The 25465-nt window shown below is 53.5% G+C and overlaps 1 protein-coding gene across 2 annotated transcripts in view; it reads right to left on the reverse strand.

Moving 5' to 3' along the window:
* Nucleotides 1-24477, reverse strand: part of TMPRSS13 (transmembrane serine protease 13) — a 28727-nt gene extending 4250 nt beyond the window's left edge. Inside the window, exons 1-11 of one of the 2 annotated variants that reach the window (XM_044257926.1) lie at nucleotides 24341-24477; nucleotides 13025-13289; nucleotides 11954-12058; nucleotides 9736-9774; nucleotides 9518-9640; nucleotides 8447-8576; nucleotides 6618-6710; nucleotides 5559-5602; nucleotides 4211-4373; nucleotides 3217-3389; nucleotides 553-651 (exon numbers count right to left, since the gene is read on the reverse strand). In XM_044257926.1, coding sequence (XP_044113861.1) covers nucleotides 553-651; nucleotides 3217-3389; nucleotides 4211-4373; nucleotides 5559-5602; nucleotides 6618-6710; nucleotides 8447-8576; nucleotides 9518-9640; nucleotides 9736-9774; nucleotides 11954-12058; nucleotides 13025-13289; nucleotides 24341-24361 — 1255 coding nt within the window. In that variant the 5' untranslated portion in view covers nucleotides 24362-24477. The remainder of the gene's footprint in view (nucleotides 1-552; nucleotides 652-3216; nucleotides 3390-4210; nucleotides 4374-5558; nucleotides 5603-6617; nucleotides 6711-8446; nucleotides 8577-9517; nucleotides 9641-9735; nucleotides 9775-11953; nucleotides 12059-13024; nucleotides 13290-24340) is intronic. The other variant, XM_044257927.1, reaches the window with a different exon arrangement.
* Nucleotides 24478-25465: the final 988 nt, after the last annotated feature.

A 25465-nucleotide genomic window follows, 5' to 3' on the forward strand; every position in this document is an offset into this window, starting at 1 on the left:
TTTTCTTTTGATTGACTAAAGCTGCATATACTAAAAACAAAAACAAAACCTTTTTTTTCTCATTTCATTTTCACTTTTTAAAAAATTCAAAATAACTGCAATTTAATGGTGGCTTTCTCCATGGAAAAGTTAGTCCAAAGTGTAAGAAACAACCCAGGCTCTTTGAGCAAGTGGTGGAGTATGATGCAGATAGCACCAGCCTGGCATGTTCTAGACTATTCTAGGCTGTTCTAGACTTAGTTCTGTCTATCAGAAACTACTAGGGTGACCCTGGGCAAATGACGGAGCCCCAAAGGTCTTTAGCTTCCTCATTTGTAAAATGGGGAGAAGGGGTTAAGGGTGACATGGGTTACAAGATGTAATATAAACTGGTCTGCCATGTGTGGGGGTGATGTGAACACACATACCCACATGCAGGCCCATGAATCTCTATGCCCAAACCCTCATCTAGATAGGCCCTCCTCCATACACCCCGACACATCACCCCCACACACTCTGTACAGATGCACATGTACACACACACACACACAGCCCAACAACTCTGCCTCTCACCATCAGTCTCCTTGGTCTTGCCAAAACCTGTGATCCAGCAGGTCTCATTGAGGCTGAAGGTCTGTCCGTGCATAGGGAGGCAGGCAGGGTGGATGTGAGCTGCAACAAGACCTCAAGACATCAGAGCAAGGTCAAGGCTGGAGATCTCAGCTGAGATGTTACTAGGGAGGGACAGGGGTATCCAGGTCCTAGGACCCTCCCTCCTTGCCCCAGTATGGTTCAGAACCTTCTAGGGCCTTGCAAGAACCAGACCAGGCAAGAAACTCAGGGACTTTATCTTGACCCTCCAGCCTTTGGGTTGCTGCTGAGTTCCCGTAAACATTCTGATCTCAGTGGGTGCCCTGTGGGCAGAAGCATATGCCTTGGAAGCTCCCCTGTGCCACGCCGATACCAGGGTGGCTCTAAGGATCTCCCTTCTATGAGTGGCTTTCCCGGCTGAACCTCCTCCATGTGCATCCGTCAGAGGAGGGAGCAGCAGCAGACCAAGTCCCAGGCATTAGCACCATGGCCTCTCAGTGATGTGTCCAGCCAGGTCTGGGGAGAGCACCCACAGGTGGGTCAGCAACTGAGAGGCTTCCTCAAGCTCAACCTCCCCAAGTGGGAAGAGCACATCCCTAGAGGCATGGACCACAAAACCCCTACTCACTTGCTCCCAGGCTCAGAAACATTTAGACGGTGCTGCTGTGCATCACGTCACAGCCTTTCTGAGGACTGGGATCTTTAAGCTAGGGCGTGAGCAACCAAACTCCAACTTGCAAGATGAAAATACCAGCTGATAGAATGTTTGCAATGCTCTCAATGGTTTCTTATGCTCACCTAGAACAGTGCCTGACACATACAAAGTACTCAACAAACAAAGAAAGGAAGAAAGGAAGGAGTGACACAGAGGATGGGAGTGTGGGAGAGGGAATGAACGCTAGATTCTTCTCCTATAAATTGGGCTCTAAGTATCGGGGTCTAACATATTTGTCTGCTAGAGAGTAAACAAAAAAGAAATGAAGGCATGGCATCAATTATTAACCAAAAAATGCAAAACATAATTTCTTAAAATATGCCCATTTTAAAGATACAGGGTCTTTAAAAAAATGTTAACATGGTTCTATCCTCCATTCATTTTTATGGGGGGTATTAACTTTATCAGTGAATTTTCACAAGTTTTCTTCGATAGAACTGTGACTTGAAAGTGCTTGGCCCGCCAAAGGAGTTTAAGAAAATCTACCCTGATTTCTAAACCCAAAATCAGGGCACCTGGTCTGACCATAGGACTATATAAATCTAAACTGTAATTCTCAGTCTAGATGTGTGCTTCCTGCCCAGGGACCTATGAATCTGTAGAGGGACTGCCACAGTCTGAAAACCATACATAATGTTATAATAGCTTTCATTTGGTTTTACAGATTACCTAATTTGATTTGGAATTCCAAATAACATTAAGGGAGGTTGCGGTGGTGGGAGATCAGGATGGTTAGCGAAATGGAGTCTGGGTTTGGCAAGATTGGAAAGGCCTGTTCTGGTCCTGCAGACTGACTGCCCCTCTTAGGTGGGCATGAAGGGTAAGGCATGCACGGAAGACCGCCCCTCGCCACAAAATGGGCTGATAAGCTACAGTGGAGGAGACTGGACAGCTGGTGGGCGTGGCTCTGGGAGGGCGTGGCCCTAGGCCAGCCCCGCCCAACCGAGCTTAGGCTGTTTCCTCCTCCTCACCCCACTCTGACGACCTAGTGTCTGACTCAGGACTGACACCGCCTCTGTAATTAATACGCCCGGAAAGACCAGCTCACAGGTCAGAGCACGAGAAAGTCTGGACTAACCAGAGAGCCCAGAAAGCCCAGTCCACGTTAGAGATCCTTCTCCAGAGAAGCCCCACTTGTGCCATGTCGGCTCCCCCAGCTGTCCCCACCATCAAGTCACTGGCCTCTACTGGCTGCGTATCACCCATTTCATTCTATTTGCAATTTCAACTGGAGCGCGCGCAGCATAGCGGTAGACACACGGTATTTGATAAGCCCGCACATGAGTGAGTGAATTCACAGATGAAACCTTTGATCTCCCGACAACCCCCCTAGCATTTCCATCCTGTGGCCAACCTCGTGGCAGTTCCCTGTCTGCATATGTGCTCGTGTTGTGCTCCCAGCTGCAGTGATCCCAATTTGCCAGCACAAAGAGCTTTACTCCGGAGGCAGACCCGCCTGGATCCCATCCTGGAGCAGGCAGCCGCTTAGGACTCTGGCCTTGGGTAATTTTCCTTCCCTGAGGCTCCATGTCCTCAAGTATAAAATGAAGCTAATAATAGTACCTGCTCTACAGGATAGGTTGGGAAGAGTAAATGATGCAGCTGTAAATGCCTGTCGCAGTGCCTGGCCCCTGTTAAGTGCTCAATAAATATGCGTGGAACAATTCAATCTATTCATATTGGTTAAGACCAGTACCCAAGCCTTATCTCTGTCATCAACTTGCAATGTAAGATGTGTCATTTGGCACAACCTTATTTCCAGCCTCTGAGGCTCGGTTTCCCCAATGGTAAAGTAGAAGTGTTCCATTAAATGATTCCTAAGAGCCTTTGGCTTCCACTGTGCTGAGGCTCTGGGACCCCAAAAGGGCCTATGGACGTGGAAAGGCTGGGCTCCAAGGGCTGCTGGAAAAGCGGGCGTGGCTTTGACTCACCAGACAGGGTCAGGGGCTTGGAGAGCCGCATGAGGGCAATGTCATAGTCGTCTTCCTCATCCGTGTAGTTGCCGTTGATGATGATCTGGGAGATGGAGGCTGCTTCAGGCAGCCGGAGCAGGTTGCTGGTGCCTGCGTAGACCTTCCAGCCCTCCAGAACCTTCTCCCGGGTCCTGCAAGAGCCACAAGGGAGCATGGTCCAGCTCCTTGTTGGCAGGGCCCCCTGGCAGTGTCTGCCATGCACAGGGAGCTGCAGCCACGGCACCAGCTTACAGGCAGGGGGATGGACGAAATGACCTCAAAAGGGAGCCCTCCATCTTCGCCCAGGACTCAAAAACAACCAGCTTCTCTAAAAGCCGGTCCTTAACTGGCCACCCAGCACCTCATGACCCCCACTGTCTCCTCTGCATGCCACCAAGCTTCCTATAAGGTGGACAGGACAGGTCAGCAGAAATGGAGCTGTAGACAGGACAAAGGGACCTGCCAGAGACTCACTCCCTCCTGGGGAAGCTAGTGCCCCTGACGCCTTATCCTCAGAGCCCTTTCCTGCCCTCCAGCTCCAGGGGCCTAGGCTGGCTGGTGACAGTCAGAAGCTCACAGCACCGCCCTACCCGCGGCCCCTATCCCTCCATTCCTGATTCCCTGGGACAGCATTTCTGTTCCCCAGGCTCCCTCCCCGGAAGTTCCTGTTGTAGGAAGCGGTAACAAACCCAAAGCCTTTTTATTTCACCCCGTTCTTTGTTCTTCGGGAAAGACTCCTAAGCCCTTTTTTCCTGCCTGCCTCACCCTCCCTCTAGGCCATCCAGGTTATTTTCTCATTCTGGGCTGCACTCAGAACAAGCAGTCCCAACGCCCAGTCCCAGGACCCAACAGTAACTGCAGATCATGGTCCTGAGACTGGGGGCCTGGGCTCACGACCAAAGCCCTCTCTGCTGAGACACAAATCCATCTGCCATCAGCCCTCCCTGGTGCTCCCCGCCCCTCGGGCACTCACACAAAGAAGCAGTGGGCAGCGGTGAGCACCCACTGGGCGTCGATCAGCGTGCCCCCGCAAATGTGAGTGGTGCCGTAGTGCAGGCTCACTTGCCAAGGCCACTTGCTCTCTGGGGCCAGCGCCCCTCCCACGATCCTCCCCGTCATGGCCCTTAGTCCACAGTCTGGGGAGAAGCAGAAGCGAGGAACCGTGACCTCTGCTGCTCTCAGAATGGCTCCCGTGCTCCCTGGACCCAGGGCAGGCTCAGGCAGCCCCATCCTGAGGGCACGTGCCCGCCCATGGACACAGCTTTGCTCACTTAATCTGATGTGGCCCAGCTGTTTCCTGCCATAGCAGAGCTTCCATGGGGAGGGTTAGACTGCTGGGATCACCCAGCGGGGAGTTTCATCCCAGGCAAGTTCCTCTTTCCTCCTACTCCTTCATTCTTTCCTTAACGATGACAAATGCTCATTAAAGTGTCTGAAGTTGGGGGACTGTGCCAAGCACCATACCATCATGGTGGCAAATCCCAGAGCTGCCGTGCTGTGCAGGTGGGTCTGTGCCCATATGATTCCCCAGGGGGTCATTTAATGCTACTGGGGACCCTGTATGTACCCCCACAGGGACATTCCCAACCATGTTCTGGAGTCATCTCCCCAAAATTGTGGACAAGGAGGGCAGTCTTTGGAGTCTGTTAGGAAATGTTTCCTTTTCTCTTTAAAGCGGGAGAGAATGAAGAACCGGTAGTGGTCTGATGGGTGGGCCCTCTGTCTGTAGCCCTGGTGCCCACCCACTCAGGGGAGCACTCCCACATGGTCATTACTGAGAACACAGCACACGTATACAGGCTGCTCAACAGCTTGGGTTTTGGGGTCAGACCCAAGGTCAGATACCAGCTCCTAACCTACCAGCAGTGAGACAAACATGCCAGTCTCTTATCAGTAAGTGGACAGTAATGGCCCTGCCTCATGAGAATGAAATGCAATTATTTATCAAGAGTCAATAAGAGTAGAATGTACTCAGTAAATATTGGCCCTAGATCTAGTTCCACATCTGTTGATACAGGAGCTTTAAACTGATCCAGACTAGCCCTCCAGTCCTTTCCACCTCCCAGAATCCGTGAGATTTGAAGGGCTTCCCCTGTATGAACAAGGTTGCTGGGCTGAGCAGAGTCAGGAGGAGAAGTGTTACTCTGAGACTGTCCCAGTGCCTTACAGGGACCTCAGCCCTGAAGCAGGCCTGCTGCTGAAGACCATCTTCCTGTTGGGACCCCCAGGGCTGGCTATCTCCCCTAGAGGGGTCCCATGTCTCTGCTCCCTGACCCCCACCCCACACAGGCCACAGTCCAGGAAGAAGAGCATCTTCTTACGGGAACACTGGAGAGAGACATACCGCCGGGAAGGGCATTCAGACCTGTACAAAGGGACACAGAAGATGGGAAAAGGGCACTTTAGATACCTCCTCCAGAAAGCCTTCCCTGATTGACTCCTTCTAACTTCCTATTCCATTTCCTTTGCAGAAGATAGAGGTTCTGATCTCCCTCCCAGAGAGACAGACCCTTCTAGTGCTTTCTCCAGAAATGGGGATGACTCAGTGCAAATCATCCCCACTCTTGTCCCCATCCTCACCCCTCAGTTTTCTTATGGGAGATTGCACGCATTGGGTAGATCCCTGTCCTTTGAACTCATGACTTCATTGTCCCTGCATCTTTCCACAGCTGAACAGGTGGCCTGACTCTCCTCAGCCAGTTCCTCAATGCTTCACGGGCAATATAGCTTGCAAAACACCTAGCACAAAGCAGGCATCCAGGCTACAGCTCATTCTCTTCTCTCCCCTCCCCTCCCTGTCCCTTTTTCTCTGGAAGCCTGGCTTCTTCTTTCCCTCCCCAAGGTAAACACCACTAGCTGGTGGAGCACCCTTCAACCTTCCCCTGAGTGGGATTGGGACAAGGGCGGGTCTGCAATGCAGAGATGACAGATGGCAGGGCCCAGGAGGGGGCCAGGGCCTCCCAGCCAGGGCTCCCTGTCCCTGGTCACATGCACCTGGCCCTCCTCCTGCTCCTGTTTCCCCACCCCCTGATGACCCCAGCGATGTTTCTCCCTCCCCACCTCAAGCCCACTCCCTAAAGCGGCTCCCAATCCAAAGATCCAGCAGACTGGTGGCCCCAAGGTTTATTTACGGTCTCTAACAAACAGATGAATGCTTGGGGCTCCGCTGACCTTGAAGTTCTCTCTGCACCTCACTTCAATAACTTTCAAGTCAGGAGACAGGTGGCAAATGGGGACTATTTCGGGGATGCTCAGGACATTCACGATGGACTCCTGGAGGCTGGGTCTCAAAAAGGCCAAAGGAGAAGGACTCCCTGACTCAAAGCACTCCCCCATTTTTCCCTGCTCATAGGCAGGCAGCCTGGCCCACACCACCACACCTGTAGAGGCTTTCCTGAAGGGTGGAGTTGTATTTGGAGATCGAGAAGCTGCTGGCAAGATTCCTGTGGGCCACCTCGGTCGTCCGGTAAGCACTGTGAAGAGGGTGGGGGAAAGAAGAATAAGCCTGCCCCCACTCCCGGTGCCCCAGCTGACATTAAGAATTTTGCTGGCAGTGGCCAGGGGCCGGTAAGGCCCAGCACACCCTGCCCCCACCCACACATTCCACCACTGTCCCCCCCTAGCTCTGTGCACCAGTCCAGGAGATGTGGCATTAGCACCCCTGCGAACTTGTTAGAAATGCAAATTCTTGGGTCCTCTTAACCCTAGATCTACTGAATCAGGAACTCCAGTTCTATGTTTTTGCCGGCTCTCTGGGGGATTCTGATACACATGCAAATTCAAGCCAAGCTGTGATCCATGCACCACAGCAGCACCCCAAAGCTGCTGAGCCAGACTTCGCCTTTTTAAGATCCCCATCTTACGGCTTTGCACATGAAAATCTGAGAACCTGGTACTCACTTACTGGACCTCAGGCTACAGTGTACATAAGAATCACCTCAGGACATTTGTTAAGCAGGTTTCAAATCTTAATCCACAGATTCTGATTTTAACAACCCCCCCTCCCGCCCCAGGTGATTCTGATGTGGGAGATCCATGGACCACAATCTGCGTGGCACTTCTGTGCATTTCTGGAACATGGTGCACCCCTGAATGAGAGTGTGCCTTTTGCACATGCTGTTCCTCTCCCTGGGGGTCCTCTGTTCCCTACTGCCCACCAGGTGTGGTCAGGCTCCCTCTCCGTTGCGTACCCATAGTGCTTATCATTACGCATAGCATTATGCTATGGTTATTGGTTTAAGCCTTTCTCCCCCACACCATACCGGAGGTTCTGGAAGGGCAGGGATCTTGTCAGGGTACTCGTGGTCTCTGGCACGCATCAAATCTCAATTATGTGTTTGGAATAAGCGACACCATCCACTGAAGCCCAAGGGAGGTTCTGATTTGCATAAGGTCGTACAACTTGATAATTAAAGATGTCCGTCTTCCAGCCACATCCCCCTGATTTCCCTCTCACAGATCAGAACTCTGAGGCTGAGGGAAGGGAGAGGACAGGCTTTCTAAGTCCTGGCCTCCCAGCCTTGGGGTTTCAAGGTGCTTTTTCCACAGAGAGTCCACAGCTGAAACCCTTCCCCCCAAAACCCCACACATATTGTTGAACCCCAATACTCAGACCAAGAAGGAAGATGGAGTTGGCTATGTGGCCTAGAAATAAGGGAAGAAGGCAGGACTCCATCAAGTGGGAAGGTTGTCCTAACCCTGCTCCCGGCTCCACCCACGAGCACCTGCTTTGGTGTGAAATCTTTAGAGCCAAAAAGATTCTTAAGACTTCACCTGGCCACACCTGCCCACACCTGCCCATCTCCTCCCCGCTTCGATGAGTTTCAGCTCAAGCCACAACTGCTGGGGTGCAGAGCCTGAGCCTCTGGTTCCCGGTTGGAGTGCTCAAAGCCTTACCCCCCTTGCTGGGCTGCCGTGACCATGAACCGTGACCACGGACACAAGGCCACTTCGATGCAGAGAACATACAGTAGTGTCAGGTCCTACGACAAATCTCCATATCATGACTTTGGCCTCATGGGAACAACTTGCTCCCAGACTTTGGCACCCAGGGCCACTGTCCCTTTGAATGACACAGGAGTGTCCGAGCTAGTGCCCTCAGCCCTGGTCCTCAAGACTCTTCTCAATGAGTTGCCCACAGTGAGCCTGAGGGGCCCTTGCAGAGAACCCAGGACGCCTCTGAACCTGGGACACCTGGGGGGATATTTACCTTACGAAACCCAGCTGCTGGCAGGTCTTCTCTGAGTAGGAGTCATTCCAGCTGTCACTGCAGATGGGAAGCCACTGATGGGAGGACCCGGAGTAGACTTTAAGCAGAGACTTGTCCCAGTCAAACCTCACTGCCGGGCAGGAAAAGGGCAGAGCGGGCTCTCAGCACCCGGTTCTTGAGGAATGTACTGAGTTGGGCTCTTAGATGCTCTTGTCCTGGGGCTCCTCGCTACGGCCTGGGGAACATCTGGGAGCCAGAGCCAGGAGGTAATGACCACAGGCCAGGGCTCAGAAGCCCAGGACACTCAGTAAAGGCAGAGCCAAGGTAGGGGCTGGGGCAGGGCAGAGAGCTCTCTCTGCAACAGGACCCAGGGGACCAGTGCTGGGAAAAGGGGTGAACACTGCCAGGAGCCTTCGCCCCAAGAGGACAGCGGCATGCCCGAACAAAAGAGTGGCAAGGGGAATAAGGCCTGTGATCTGACTGCATGTTCAGTCAGAGAGTGGTGTGCTCACGGGCAAGCACACACAGATACACAGGGAAATGCTCCCATGGACCCCAACATTGAGCCTACACGTCAACAACGCACTGAAAGCTCCCTGAGCATCCAAGGGCAAAGAGATCTTTGCGCTCACCACTGCTGGCTATTTACAAACTGGCCTGTGTGAAACCGTAGGGCTGCCAAGTCAGAGGTCACCTATGGGGGCCGAGATGGACGGGGTATGTGGGCAGAGCTCTGGACCCCACATCTGCCTCCAGCTGGAGTAGCTCTATTTTATCTGCTACTTGGGAGTGGGCAGATTCTGAGAACCACTAATCTTGTCCAGTTCCCTCATTTCACAACTTAGGGAAATGAAGCCCAGAAATGGTAAGTGACTTGCCTGAGTCACACAGCACTCAAAGCCAGGTTTCAGACCCGAGTCTACTATCACTAGAACCCAGGTCTTCCGACTCCCTGTGCATTGCCTCCAATTCGAGCTGATATGCAGTTTGCAGTCACCAGTCACGAGAGTGCATGCGCACGCACACACACACACACTCAGGCACACATGCACCTGTGCCCAGCAGCCTTACCGCAGCCCAGCTCATCACTCCGCAGCTTACAGTCCACGATCCCATCACAGCGCACAGCATGGATGGGGCAGCTCTCCACTGGTTCCTTGTACTTGATCCCCGTGTGGCCCCGCCAGAAATAGACTGGAAGACAACGGAGCAGACAGCCGGGTCACTGCCAACCCCACGTAGATAAGACACTGAGCAGCCCGAGGCCCTGGGGGTTCTGAGACACCGACCTGCAATCCCTCTTGGACTCTGGGGCTCTCTTCCCCCATCTGTATGGAGAAAAAGGCTGCTCAGAAATGCTCCAGAATGCTCCGGAAAGCTCCTGCAAGCAGGGCAGCACCAGGCGGACTCAAGCAGCCACCCAGAGAGAGAGAGAAAGAGAGGGAGGGACAACGAGGGAGGGAGGGGTGGAGGTGGGTACGGCTTGGGAGCTCCCATGCTCTACATGGGCCAGATTGGCAGCCAGAGAAAGCCCTCCTCCAGAATCCCAGGGCCCCCTCTCGGAGCCCCTCTGGCATATCCCTTCTTCTCTGTGCTCTGCAGGTCATAGCAGAGAAATTTGTCTCCGCCGTCCAGACGCACAAGCACTCCCCATGCTGTCTGCTCGAAAGCTGTTCTTTCAGTCTCAAATCTCGGGATTTTCCTTCTCCTTCCCCTCCCCTACACAAGGGATGTCTCCTTCGATCAGCTCCTGCCCCATTACTTGTCTTTAGAAATGTCTTTCCTCTCAAAGAGCAAATCTAGATGGCTGATTCCCAAATGTACAAGCTTTGCAAACTGTGAAAGTCAGCCTCATGACTCCCTGCGTCTGGAACACTGACCTCTTCTAAAACTAGGGATCCCATCCCTCCTTCCTGGAGACATCTTCCCTTGGGTGTCCAAGAAACTTGAGTTTTAACTCCTCACCCCGCCCCTTATCCTCAGCCTGATGTCCCACTGCTCCCCCAGCCCTACCACGCACTAGGTCACCCAGGGCGAAGGTCACCCTTGTGTGTCTGCTCCTTCCAGACCCAGACTCCAGTGCCCGCTGGGCCACATGTGGAGGGGCCCCCTTGTTGGTCAGTGGACCTCAGGACATGCTGTGAAACCACACTGTGACTCTATGGTGCGGGCGCCCTGAGATGCCAACTCAGTCCTCCATGGGTCTTTCCCACCTGCTCTCCCATGACTGCCAGGGGGTCCCTAGAGCAGTGCCCTGTGGGGGGGGGCAGGAGAAGCTGGGCAGCATCTCCTGGCTTATGGTCCACGTGAATACCATGTGGCAGGCACCGTGCTGAGGACGCCCTTATGAGCATGACAATGATGCCATCACCTTGTCAGGCAGGTGGGGACACTGAGGCTGAGGGAAGTTAATTAATTTGCTGCAGTCCCCCAGGTGGCAAGTAGCAGAACCAGGAGGCTCCAGGTGGCCATGCCCTTAACCAGCACACTACCTCCTCCTGCGCCATCCTTTTCCTGGAGCAGCCTGGCCAGCCCAGGTTTCCACATGGTCACCCTGGCTTCTCCCCACACCGTGCCACTTCTTCAGCAGAAACCTTACTCCCCAGCCTGGTGTTTAAAGCTCTCTACCATGTAGCTTGGCCATGCGCAGCAAAACAGCCCCCCTGGGATCCCCCAACACTCTTTTCCTCTCTGGCCAAGAGGTCCCTTCCTTCTCCCCACACCGACCTCACCCACCTGCCCCAACATTTCCTGCAGGAGCTCATTCCACTCAGACACCCTATCCACATGCTGTCCCCTCCTCCAGCCTGTCTCCTGGACCTTTCTGAGCTGTCCCCTACCACCCTGGCCCACACAGCTGTCACCTCTTCTCGATGGTCCCATCTGGCCTTAATTATTGCCAGCCAGGTCCCTAAGGAGATTAGAATCTCTCCAAGGACAGGGTGGCTGGAGGTGTGCTCCCCTTCTGCCCCCTTCTGAAGTTCCCCACTGTGCTGGGCCTGTGCCAAACCCCAGAACACTCTATCCTATTGTCCAAAATGCCCAAGAGACTTTCCCTAATCCATCTTTATATGTTTTTTTAAAAAAATAACTAGCATTTAGAGATTTTTGTGCCAGGCCCTGGGCCATTCTGTCATTTATGGCTCCAAACTCAGTGACATCTTTATGAGTGCTGACGGAGCCCGTAGTAAGTCAAGTGCACTGAAGGAACTGAATCCCATTAGAAGATGCAGAAACGGAGCTCAGAGTGGTTAGCTAACTCTCCCAAGCAAGATGCACAGGAAGGAGCAAGGATAAGGCCCAAGCCCAGTTCCCCCTAACCCAGCAGCCTCAAAGGGGCCTGAAGGCACCGTGGCCCACAGCCTTTTGCAGGAGTGTCTGTGGGGCAGGGTAGCCAGCTGTGTGTGTGTTCCCCTCTCCCGTCTCCCTGCAGCGTGCCCCCACCGGCGGACCCCATGCCTCCTGACCGTGACCAGAGCCTGCCCCTGCTCCCTCTATTAAACTCACGGAGAATGATGAGGGCCACCACGAGGACGATGAGGAGGAGGACACATCCGATGAGCGGCAGCCGCTTCCGGCCCTCCTGCCAGGTGAACTTGGGCAGGCTGATACCTAGGAGCGGGACAGCACCAGGGGAGGGTAAGGCTGCTGGAGAGGGGTCCGGGGCAGGGGAGGAGGGGAAGGGAACAGGCTGGCCCAGAAGGGCCCCCTGGGGACCTCCCCACTCCAGAATATGGCCCCACCCCACCGGATACAGACAGCTTTCTTTAATGGAGCATCTCCTATGGGCCAGCAAGGCACTGGCAAGTATTCTCATAGGGAATTCTCACAGCAATCGTGTGAGCTGGGCGATATCCTCCTTATTTTATAGATGAGGAAACTGAGGCTCATGAAAGTGAAAGAACTTGCTCGAGGTTACTCGGCGAGTGAACAGCAGAGCAGGCAGTCAAATGAAGTGTGTCCCATTCCAAAGGCCACCACACCAGAGTGCCCCACCAGCCCGAGAGGGAAAGACTGGGAGAGGGGCCCCAAGCATGGGATGGTGGGGACGGTCTGAAGTCTACAACTGGATGAGGAGGCAACGCTGGGATGGACAGACACACTGTCTTGTTAGGGGCAGAGCCAGCCGGCCCCAAGGCCCAGCGGGCCGCTCTGATTTCCAGCCCCTGAACCAGATAAGCCGGTTTGGAAAGATGGGGCCCGAGAGTGCCTGGTCAGAATCCATTTCCTCCATTTCCTCCCATAGATGGGTCCGTGATCAATCAGGACCCTGCTCCAAGGCAGACCCGGGCCTCCCAGAAGACCTGTGGGGCAGCCTAAGGAAAGAACCCCGGTCTCCAACCAGAGTCCTCGCTCTCGAAATCTGAACTCTGACCCACACTGTGCAGCCTCCAAAGTTACAGCTGCTGGGTTGGTCCTGGTTCCTTCGCCCCTACCCCGCTGGCTCCAATTTTCCACTGTCTTAGGTTTACGTGGAATGGCCCCTTTCTGCCCCACCTCCCCAGACCCCCCACTGCCCACCCTGACTACCCTCCTGCTTCCCTGCTCCTCTTGCTTTCCCTGAAGTGTCCCCCTTACCTGGGCTCTCCCCGGTGGCCCTCGTGGCTGGTGCTGACCTGGCAGGAGATGCCCGGATGGGCACGGCGCCCACTGGTGTTGCTCTAACAAGATATACTCTTGTCGGAGAGGATGTCGTGGAGGCTGACCTGGCAGACGATGACCTGGAAGGGGACGCCAGGGCCGGGGGTGTGCCAGCTGGAGATGCCCGGGCTGGGGACGTGCCGGCTGGAGATGCCCGGGCTGGAGACGCCCGGACTGGAGATGTCCTTGCCGGGGAAGCATTCTGAAAGCAGAGTGAAGGGCATCCCTCAGGCTGCTCCCCTGAGAACGCACACAGCTGTCAGCCCGTCTGAGCCAAGAGATACTAGCCCTGGGGCAAGCAGCTAGGTGGGGAACAAACCCCGCCCCCCCAAGCATGGGAGAAGAGAGTGTCCTGGAGTGCAGCACCAGTTCGAAGAGCCTGCACATCCCCAGCTCCCCATGATCTCTCCCTATCACGGGGACCTGAGGAGGTGGGCAGAGGGTAATGGGCCATCTGCCTGGGGCTTGAGGGGCCCTTGCTTTGGCTACATGTGTCTAAGGACCCGCCCTCTGAGGGTGGCTCAAGGAGATATGATCCCCGGAGGCAGAAGTGATGGCCCTTTCACTCCCACTCCCCCCACACCACAGCCCTTTCCACTTCTGTGCGCCAGACTTCTAAAACCCCATTCTTACTATGAGCTGTCATTCAAGGGTGACTAGCTCTGCTTAAGAAGAGCCCTGACCTGCCTTGCAGCCCACCATTCTCAATAACAACCAGATTTGTCTCGCTCACTGGCGCACCTGCGCACACGCATGTGCATTTGCTCACCAGTGCACCGGGGCAACTGGAGAGGCAAAATCAGAAGAAGGTACAGGTGGGGTAGGAGCCCACCACTCTTGGGCAAGATCCTTAAGCCGACTCGGCTGCGGGAGGAGTGGTCCGCTCACCTCCATTCAGCACTCCTGTGGGTGCTTAGAGAGGACTTTACATGCTCCAAGAGCTTTATATGTATTCCCACACTTAGTCCTCAGGACAGAATCACTCCCATTTTGCACACGGGAGACAGAAGCAGAGAGACTAAGCAACGTGATCAAGATGTCAGAGCTGGAGAGGGGTAGGGCCAGAGCGTGAGTCCAGAAAGCCGGGCTTAGGGACCAGCTCAACCTCGAGGCTTTGCTGCCTCTCTGAGGAGGAACACGGTTGATAATGCAGCAGCTGGCCTTACTAGGCAATCTGTGAATGCTGGTAAGTTCCTTCCTGGCAAGTGGAGCTTTTGGGGTGCTTTACATCTAAGAGAGAGCCAGTGGGCAGTCAGGGCGGGAGGGAAGTCTGGTGGGGCTTCCCAGTCCCTGTCACTGCCTTCTGACTCCTTATACCATTTCTACCTCTTCAGGCCCCTCCAGAAGTCCCAGAGCAGCAGGGGGGATCTGGGAACGCGCTGGCCCCAGGGCCACATCTGACCCTCGTCATCATTTCCACTGAGCACTGCCTGGCCCGTGAGGAGGGCAGTCTGGGAGCGGGAGCAGCAGGGATGGTGAGGGCAGCTCACCTGTGCTGGGGACCCCATGCTTGGGGCATGGTCGGCAGGGCTGTGTGGAGGACACAGGCTCTGGACCCCTGGCATTTGTTTCCATCCCTCTCCTGCCCCTGTGCTAACACTGGACATTATTAGTAAGCAAAGCAGGTAAGAAAAAGTCCTCCTCATTTGAACATCAGCCCAAGTCAACACTATCTTCCCTACCAGGCAAGGGTTTCTTGTTTGGTTTTGTTTTAATTGTTTTAAACTCTCTTTTCTAAGAGTCAGAGGTAATAGTTTGGTCACTTCCTCGCTGTTCTGGAGGCTGCAAGATGAATTCAAGAAGGAATCTTGAGTCCCTAACCATGCTCGGCTTACCACCGGCTGGGACCAGGAGCCATGATCCCAGGTTGTTGCTGGGTTTCTTGATGGATGTGAGTAAATACACGTGGGTCCAGGTGTCCCAGCCAGCTGAGCAGGGACACACGTGTGTGTGATTAGGGACCTTAAAGGCAGCTGCCACTGCTGCTGACCCAGCTGAACCAGAGCTCAGATTCCCCCCTCTCACCCCCAACCTCTAGAGACCAGATTCCCGTAAAGTGAAGACAGGCGAGCCCCTAGATGCTCCACGGGGACCAGGACTGGGGCTGGGGGCAGGGAGAGGCGGTGAGGATGTGTGGAAATATAGCACCCATCAGCTGCTAGCATTGGCTTCGGAGTCAGGTAGACCTGGGTCTGCATCCTGTACCCTGCAGTATGACCTTCGGCAAGACACTTAAACTTTTTTCTTTTTCTTAATCTATAGAATGGGACTAATGACCCTGAGGACTTGATGAGATAAAATGGGAAATGCCTTGCCTATGTGTGGCACACAGCAGCTGGGCAGGAAATGATTGTCTCCCTCCATCTTTGCATTGGCCCACACAACACCCCCCTGCCGGAGATTTATCAGCCCTGGGGCATGACCAGAGGGTTGAAAGATGGTGGAAGCTCATCTTAGGGAGAAAAGTGGGTGCTGGACAAAGACTAGACTAAGGTCCTTCAATGAGAGAGAAAAACCCAGGCTGTGTAGACTCTGTGCTTCCGGCCAATGATGGCCCAAGGCTTGTCCCCTGCCCGGGACCCTGGCACTGGGCACCTCAAATGGCCTGCCAGCCTTCCCTCCCTGCTGTGCTCACACCATAACCCTTCCCCACCCTGGGGGGCACACTCCCACTACAGGATACCTTCAAATAATAATTCACATACCAGTTCACAAGGTATGGCACTTGAGAATTTACAATAAACTTCACGTCTGTGGTTTCATGAGGTCCTCACTCCAAACATGAGAGTTTGGTGTATTTATTTATTTATTTAAAGATTCTATTTATTTATTTGAGAGAGAGAATAAAGGTGGGGAGGGTCAGAGGGAGAAGCAGACTCCCCACTGAGCAGGAAGCCCAGTGCCAGACTCGATCCCGGACTCCAGAATCATGACCTGAGCCGAAGGCAGTCACTTAGCCAACTGAGTTACCCAGGCCCCCGAGTTTGGTGTTTTTAGAAGCCTGTTTTACAGATGAGGAAACCAAGTCTCAGGGCTCAGACTGCCCAGAATCCCACAGTCGGGATTCTGCCCCAAGCCTGTGTGTGTGTGAGTCCCCTGCCCTCTGAGGTCGGCAGCAAGAAAGAGCCCCTGGCACAGTCTTCTCCAGGCACCTGTACACCGGCACTTGTTCTGCATTTGTGACACAGCCTGAGAACTGGGACCTGGGGCCTGGCGGGTTGGGAGCACCCTGGGGAGCCTGGCAGTGGGGACAATGGTTCTACAGTGATCTCGGTCTTATGGAACTTTCTCATGGGCATTACAGGTGGGTCTGGGGTGGAGTCTGGGGACAGGAGAGGCAGCATGCCAGGCTCACACACTCTTCAGCAGGAGACTCTGGGCCAGAGACTCCGCCTCTTTATGCCTCCGTTTCCTTATCTGTAAGGTGAACCAATCGCCCTGCTTCCTAGCAGCGTAGTAAAAGATGCTGTATGTACAGGAAAGGTTTGGTGATCATGAGCTGTGACAGTGGGTGTCGAAGCAGAAAAATCTGTGTTCAAATACGACTGCATCCACTTCTGAATGCACTGCCCTGGGCAAGTAAGGGGATACTTTAGTCTGTCCCCATTCATGTAAGATGGACTGACCTTGCCTCCTTTCCCCATAACCGCAGAATAAACACAGAAGAGCCTAGTCTATGAATGTGTGTCGCACCATAGCAAAGGTGGTAGCCCATTAGGCACTTAGCTTGATCCCATTTCAAACTCCTCACAGACCTCTATGGCTGGTACTATCAGTCTCATTTTATAGATTTTGAAACTGAGGTCCTGGGAGGTTAAGAACATGCCAAACTCACCACTTAGGGCTGAGTCACAGGGCTTGGATCCTCATCAGGCCTCCTAGGAGCAAGTAGAGTCTGGACCCACAGTATCGTGAGAGTCCCCAATAACCTTCTTCGCTTCCTTGAGGCTGACAGCATGCAAAGAGCTTCCATACCCATTATTTCCTGTGATTCTCCCATGGCCGCGCTATCAAGGATGGAAGGAACTATGACCCCCAACCTGTCCTTGAGAAAACCAGGGTGCGGAGGACTAAACAGCATGCCCAGAGCCCCTGAACTGATTGGCAGGCTTGTAGGGACTTAACACAACCTTCTGATTCACATTCAAGAGCTCAGGCTGTCCCCACCAGAGCAGGGCTCCATGGCCCTGGTCCTGGTACTGCTTCACTGTGGCAGGAACAAAGGGGCCCACAGCAGGCAGAGGCCCCAAGGGAGATGGTGGAAAGGCTAGGGGAAGGTAGGAACAGTGGGAGGGAGTTAGACCAGAGGGGTAACTGGTGAGCAGCAGGCAAGGTAGAAAGTTCCGGGCAGCCAGAAAGACAGAGGGGAGGTCTCCAGACCTTGCTCAGCCCTCTCCCTGATACTGGCTCCACCTGTACATAGTTCCCAACGTGCCCACCCATGGCCTCGGCCCATAGGAAGCAGGGAGGAGGGTGTCTGGGGAGGTGAGCTGGGGTCCAGGCTGGAGGAGCCCCTGGGTCCCTCTTCTGAGTCTAGAGGGAGCTGGGGCAATGTAAAGTGGGACTCATCTTGGGCATGAAGGGGTTAAGTCTCCAGACAGACTCTAAAGGTGTTGCTTCCAAGGCTCAGCCCATGTCAAGTCTTCCCAGGGCAGGGGAGGGGGCTGTGGATGCACAGGGGCGGCCAGGCATTGGGGTAGACAAGAAAGAGCTGGAGGCTGTACAGGGCCTGGTTTCCATAGAGCAAGCACTCTTGTGTCACAGCCAAGATTTGGGCCCCAAAGGCCAGGGCAAGAGAAGAGGCCTGACCGCAAGGCTAGGGGAACCATGAACCCCAGCAGGATGGTCGGGCAGCCCCAAGACCAGAGGAAAGCAGCCTCTACAGTGAGGCCATCTGCCTCAGTCCCCTGACTCTGAACCTCAACCCAGACCATCCCAGGATGCTGGGAAGAGCCCCCCTTTTCAGGGAGCACTAGAAAAGATTCCACAGCCACCTCTTCCCCATTCATGGCCTGCCACCCCCACCTGCTGGAAGTTCTTTCTGGTGTCTAACCTATTAGAGCAGTACCTCATTTCCCTTCCTCAATCCTTGGAGAGCAACTGCTGCGATTCCAGCCTCCCTCCTGGAGGCCTGGACTCACCCTCAGAGCAGATGCCTTGAGTAGGTAAGGAAGAGGGTAGGAGGAGACTTCTTGTCCAGAACCCCAAGATGCAAGGGCCTGAGCCCAAACCAGAACCAGCCCAACTCTTGGCCTTTGCCAGTGAACAGAAGACCTGACAATGGAACTCAGATGACCAAGTCCAGGATCCCCATGACCCGCCTGCTGGCGAGAGGCCCCTCAGCCCATCTGGGGACAGTGGACGGGACAAACCCAGGCAGGTGGGTGATTCTGGACTATTTCCCTGGCCAAGCACACTAATCATTCTTTCCTGGCCCTGCCTCTCCTCTGTGCCAGCTCCGGGGTTCCCCGTGGGGTAATACATTCGTAGCCCTCACAGCATCGCAGACCAGCCTATACACCAGGCAGTCATGACCCCCACCTGCCTGTACTTTTGCATTCCGCAGGGGTGCCTACTCGCAACAGGTCCCCCGAGGTGCCCTGGGGCACCAGGCGGCCTGGCTGGAAGGCAGGCCACACAGGGATCTGCAGGGAGGCAGTGAGCGATGGGCCAGACAGAAAGCTGGGCAGAACAGTCCCCGGCTCTGGGGCGCTCTCTAAGCACTTTCCTGAACAGGAGTTGATCGGAATTATTAATCCCATTTTACAGTCAAGGAAGTAAAGGCCTAAAACATTTGCATGCTTTCCTCAGAGTCACTTTGATACATCTTACATCGCAGAATAAAGACTAAAACCCAAGGGCTGTTGTACCGAGGCCATGGTCCTCTCTCCCAGGGCTGCCAGGCTGAATGGGACATGTCTATGGTTTCTTCTGGTGGAGTCCGTCCCATGGGCCCTTACCTGGTGGGGGTGGCACTGAGTGAGCAAGGAGCCCAGTGGTCCTGCCCTTGGCCTCTCTGCACCTCCTACAGCCCAGCCAGCTGTGCCAAGAGGAGAGGGTTCAGGGATCCTCTGCCATCCTGACCCATGCGGTGGTCACCTCCGAGATTGCTCGGTTTCGTGGCCGCTGCCAAGGATTGAGCTCTGGTCTTTGCTTAGAGGCTGTTCTCCAACCATAGGAAGTGGTCTGAACTCCAGGATACAAGCCTCATGGGCTGCTCAGAGCCCGTGGCAGGCAGGGAGAAGAACCTGGCTAAAGGCTCCCGTGGAAATGTCCGGTGGGTGGCAGCAGCCATAACACGACTTCAGGACTCAAGGGCAGGTCCACTAGGGCCCGTTTAAGTCCAGCAAAGCTGGCAGGGCCTCCCTCCTCTGCCCTGGGCCATCCCTTCATGCAGCCTACTCCCCAGGCAAGCTGGGCAGATCACAAGCCGTCAAAGCTAGGAGCTTGAAAACCCTCTAGTTCTGGTTCCTTTATCCTATTGGTCTAAGGGCACACAGCCAGTTGGGAGCAGAGCTAGTTGGGGCACACAGGGGCACACAGCTAGTCGGGGGCGATGTCATCTTCTGGCTCCTGTCTTTGGGCTCCTGTCCATCACTGTGCTCTCCCAGCGTCCCTTACCAGGCTCCCATGGGGAAGGACTCCTGACCAGACTGGGGCCCCTGTGGCAGCTTCTCTCTCCCAGAGACCCTGAGTATCAGGGATGTTCGGAGTGGGGGACATAGGCAGGACCCCAGCCTGACCCCCCAGCATTCTGGACTAGGCAGGAAGAGATGGCCCCAATCCCCACTGGAAGCACTAGAGGGTACCAAGAAAAATCAGAAGCTACCTTTGGCAGAATCTAAATGGCTATTGTGCTGCTGGGATGCTGGGGAATCCCTGGGAGGGGAGGCCTGAAACCATTCGACTATGGACCGGCCTGGACTGAACTGGTCGGAACTGGGATGGAGAGGATTGTGCTTCTTTCCTGTCCTTACTGCTCAACCCAGGCTTCCCTGTACCTCCAGGTATGCCGGGCTCCCTTCTACTCCCTCCTTCCTGGACCCACGTAAATTCCATAAATGTAGGCTCCCCTCAGAGCACAGGCAGACTCCCCAGCACTTCCTTCCACCCTCCTTCCAAATTGGGGAGCCCCCTGGAATCAAACTGGGTCCCAGAGGCCTCTCTTGCAGGCTTGGGATACATGGGGGAGTCTGGCTTCTGCTCCTCACCGTGCATGACCTTAAGGACATTTGCATCCCTCTCTGGGCCTCAGCTCCCTGATCCATAAAAGGAAGAGAGCAGACAACCAACTGTTTTCAAGCAGGGTTCCTGGAGCATGAGAGGTTCCGTGGAAATGCCTCTGGGACCAGGACCATTGGAGCAGGGAAAGGGTCCGGAGTCCTTCACCCCACTTCAAACAGAGAAGACCCACTTGGCAGTTGTGTACAATGGGCTCCACACACGGTTTCATTTGAACAAAAGAGGCTGCTGCTACAAAGAACTTGGAAATTACTGGCCTGGGCGAGCACTGATGTTCCTTCTGGTTTACGATGCCTCATGAAAAAGCCTCGGGGAATCCCCGGTAGCCCAGTGTCAAAACACCTCCTTGTTCATTCATTCGTGTATTCATTCATTCATTTGTTCATTCATCAAAGAGTTTAAAGAACGTCAAGGATCTACTGCTGCCAAGCAAATAATCTTTGATCACCCAGGGTCTTGTTAACTCAATTTCCCCCCATGTGCCTTTTAGGCCCACGCTGGGGTGGTGACACAGTTCAGGGCTGGTACCTCATGGAAGTGCCCTGGACTGTCCTATCAGAGAAGCCACCCTCCCCTTGGTCCTGCCAGGGTCCTGCCAAAGCCCCGGGGGGCCCGGGCCAGCTTCCCTCACACCTCCCCCCAGCACCTGGGCCGCCTGGCTGGGCACCATCCACGCTGCTGTTGCTGTACCAAGAGGAAGCTGCTCTGCGAAAACAAGACACTTAAGCTAAGTGGCTACTGTTACATCAGCCGGCCTTCCCGCCCAGCACCCCAGCCTGGAGCCCCGTACACACACTCCCACACATTCTTGTTCACATTTGCCAAGTCACAGGGACAATTCGGGGGAGGCAGGGCAAGATGCACCAGGTGGAAGGTTGCCCAGCACCAATGACAACAGGGAACAGAGAGGTCTCAGGTGAGGGCAGCACGTCTGTAGGCCTGAAAGGGCTGGTGCCAAGGGTCCTGGAAGAGCCTGCGCTGTGGGGCTGACAGCACGGTGACCTGAGCCTGTTGATCCGCCCTCGTGGGAACCTACCCACCCCCATCAAGGGAGGGTGCCTCACCCACCCAGCCCTGGGACCACCTACCCCTCTCAAGTCCACAACACCCGTGGTCTTGGACTGACTCAGAACCTGCTCTATTATAAGAAGACCCAGTCAACAATGGATTGCAGCTTTAGCAGTGGGTTTGTTCAGTCTCTCTTAAATAAACATGGCACTTCTGTAAGCATTAAGAATGTGATACCTTTGGAAAAAAACACAAAACACACACTATTGCTCAAGAGCAATGCACATACGTAGTGGAATGCACCTGTAATCCCATTCCATACAAGTCCATGGGCTGTCGGCGGGGGGAAAGCAGTTTGACCAACCCTCATCTTTGGTAGGCGGAGAAACTGAGGCATGGAGGCATGCCCACATTGTAGAGGAGTCAGGCTTAGACCCCACGTGATGATGATGGGGGAGGAGGAGGAAAATCTGAAAACTCTGTATCTCTCTCTCTGCTGGATGCTATTTTAAAAGGGTCTTAATTATCATATGATCTCTCTGATATGAGGAACTTGAGAGGGGTGGGTATGGGGGGCTACGGAGGAAAAAATGAAACAAGATGGGACTGGGGAGGGAGACAAACCATAAGAGACTCTTAATCTCAGGAAACAAACTGAGGGTTGCTGGGGGGTCGAGGGGAAGGGACAGGGTGGCTGGGTTATGGACAGTGGGGAGGGTATGTGCTATGGTGAGCACTGTGAGTTGTGTAAGCCTCATGATTCACAGACCTGTACCCCTGGGGCAAATAATACATTATATGTTAATAAAAAACAATAAATAGATAAATAAACAAACAAATAAAATTTAAAAAATAAAAGTAAAGTAAAGTAAAAAGGGTCTTATATGTGAAAGTCACTATTCTAAGACTCCTTGAAGGAGACACTATCTTTATTCCATTTTACAGATGAAGAAACTGAGGTACAAAGAGGTTGATTTGCCCAAAGTCACAGGTGACCTGGAATCAGTCAGTGTTCTGTCCACATCATGCAGCTTCTCTTTTGAAGACCGAGAAGCTGAGAGCTTTCTGCATCTCCTGTCCCAGGTCCCACCTGAATACCCAACCAGCTTCAACAGGCTTATGTCCCTTTGCTACCATCTTGCTCGCTGCTTTACAGAACTGAAGGACCAAAACCGCAGTGCACATCTCTCTGCCATGAAACCCTCGGAGAGAAGGCACAGTCACAAATTACCAGTTTCTTCCAGTCTGCTCCTCTTCAGTCTAAAGGACCTGAAGAAATCTGCGCTAATAAGATTAAGAGCCCCAGGCAGCTCTCCCTGCCCCCATCCTCGGCTCACTATCTTGGAGGGCCCACCTTAAACAAGGGAGTGAATTTAAGAACCTTAAATAAGGTGGTTTAAAGTGCTGGTTCAGGGGCACCTTGGTGGCTCAGTGGGTTAAAGCCTCTACCTCAGCTCAGGTCATGATCCTGGGGTCCTGGGATGGAGCCCCACATCGGGCTTTCTGCTCAGTGGGGAGCCTGCTTCTCCCTCTCTCTCTGCCTGCCTTTGCCTACTTGTGATCTCTGTCAAATAAATAAATAAAATCTTAAAAAAAAAAAAAGTGGTGGTTCAGTTCTTTCACTCCAAAGTAAGTTAGGACAGCCTCCCAGAACAAAAGAACATGGCACCTAACACACCATTTAACACTTCTTCCATCAGGAATGAAAAGTCTTCTCTCCACTCTCTGCCCCTCCAGTGACCTTCCATGGAAGGTCGCGAACTTTGGAAAGACAAGCATCCTAGGCATATGGCACCTACAGCACCCTGCCCAGGTCTGGCCCTACCATCCTTCAGAAAAATGAGCCCTTCTCATCCTTTGTATTTAGAGATCATCAAGGTTAGGCTCCCAGAAAGTCACCAACAAACATGCCTGATGGCTGTGATTGTGGGTTCACCTTCCCCACACCTCAGACAAAACTCTGTTCTGCCCTATGCACTGCCCTTACTGCTCACCAGAGTCTCCAATGAGCCCAGAGGCCTAGGACCAAATGACCTGGGGAGGAGGAGACAGGAACTCTGGAGGACAGTGCAGAGGTCAGGGGTTAAGTCTGAGAAAGAAAAGTCAAGAAGGGGTTGGAAGAATGGCAGGAATGATGATGTAAAATTGGCAGAAATGTATTTGGGGTTCAGAATGGACCACAAGCCTCCTATAAGTCAGAACATAGGCTGGGCTGATCCTTCTCAAACCCAGAGCTGCCCCATCCTTCCCAGATTTTCTGATTATACTACTTTAATAAAGAAAAAAAGAAGGAAAAGAGAAGTAGAAAGCAAGATGTAAGGATAAGTTAGAGTATAAGAAGACTGTCCCTCCAGAAAAGAAAGCTGAGGCACAGTTGAACAAAATCTCTGGAAGCCTTCACGTGTATAATTGGCTTTTCAACGCAGGGCACTCTAGCTGCTCTCTGCCACCATCAAGAACAGAAGAGGAAAGGAACCTGAGTTGTGGCAGAAGAAACTATGGTTAGACTTAAGGAAGCACTTTCCAAGCATGAATATTATAAAGCCTGAAAATAAGTGACCAAAGGAGACTGAAAAATTCCCTTGAAGATCTTAAATACACATAGAAATTCAAATTTTCTAAGATGGTCTATGAGTCTAAGGAGGGATTAGCCAAGAGTACCTTGAAGGCCAGTTAGAATGGGAAGCTCTGGTGATTTCTCAAGCCAGCAAAAGGGATGATCTAACAGGCGACAGACCAAGAGCCCAAAATTCAGGGACAGCCCTGTGGTACCTCCTGACCAGACCCTGAATCCCATCAGCTGCTCCCAGGGGCCCCTCTTAGAAACCAGGAGAAAAGGAGGCAAGCAATCTCAATCCCTTCGAGGAGCTTCAGTGTGAAAAGGCACATTCGGTTTCCCCCAAAACCTTAGGCACCGAGGTGGCAGCGCCCCACCCATCTCCCAGCCCTATCCCTGCTTCCCCAGCCCTGGGAAGTTCTGGCCCAAGGCCCATGGCCACTCACCCGGCTGCCGTCCCTTTCCATGGTCTCCTGAGGGGTGAAGCTTCCAGGCTCAGCTGATGTCCACGGGAAGAGCCATGTTGGCCCCTGTCTTCCCCAGCATGTGGGGAAAAAGGGGCTGGAAGGCTGAGGGCCAGCCCCCACGAGATGGGGCGGGGAAGCGGGTTGGGACGTGTGAGGTAATCTCAAGTATAAACAACACCTCAGAACTAGCCAGACCTGTCCCTCTCCCCTCCTCCGAGGCCATCCCAGTTACTCAGCGAATACCAAATACCAAATACCGGGAGTGTGAAGCTACCTTTACTCCTGAAACTGCCCCCACAGAGTCAGCTATGAGGAAACCAGGGGTTCCGGAATGCTGCTTTCGGAGGGGCATTCTGAGAGGAAAAATGGAGGCCCTGTGTGGACAGTCTTAGGCCAGTCAACCTGAGCACCTAAAACAGATGTTCCCCGGGGCCCTCTGAGGCAGGACCCTGTTCCCAAATGGAACATCCAAGGCCAGGGACCAGAGCCCCACCCAGGGCAGGACGGTGTCAACCTTCATCTCCAAGGACCACGTGTCCAAATCCCAAATCAAGGCACATGGCAAAATTTTCATTTTCTGAACTCTATTCTATGAAAACACTTACCAAAGAAATTAAAACCAAACAACCTCTAATTATACCTATAATGAATTTCCTCTACGGAAAACAATAAAACGTTATGAAACAACACATCAAAAGCCAATTAGAATAAAACATACAAGTATCTGAATGGAAACCGTTCTAAGAAACTGTGAGCTGACTCATGGTCTCTCAGCTAGGCCCCGTTCTGATCGTCAGAGTCGAAAGAAACAGAGGAAGGGCTACCCCTTAGGGGTGCTCAGCACCTCTGAACCCAGCAGAGCTGCTGCTGAGGCGTTTCAGGTGAGCTTTGAGAAGAACTTGTGTGACTGAGCATTTGGGGGCATGGTGGCCATAGAACGGCAGACTTTTTAAGGTTGGAGGAAGCCCAGAGACCGTCTAGTGCTTCGGTCCTTTCATTTTTTTTTTTAAGATTTTATTTATTTATTTGATAGAGATCACAAGTAGGCAGAGAGGCAGGCAGAGAGAGAGGGGGAAGCAGGCTCCCTGCTGAGCAGAGAGCCCG

This window comes from Neovison vison, chromosome 7 (assembly GCF_020171115.1).
Source record: "Neovison vison isolate M4711 chromosome 7, ASM_NN_V1, whole genome shotgun sequence".
Taxonomy (NCBI): domain Eukaryota; kingdom Metazoa; phylum Chordata; class Mammalia; order Carnivora; family Mustelidae; genus Neogale; species Neogale vison.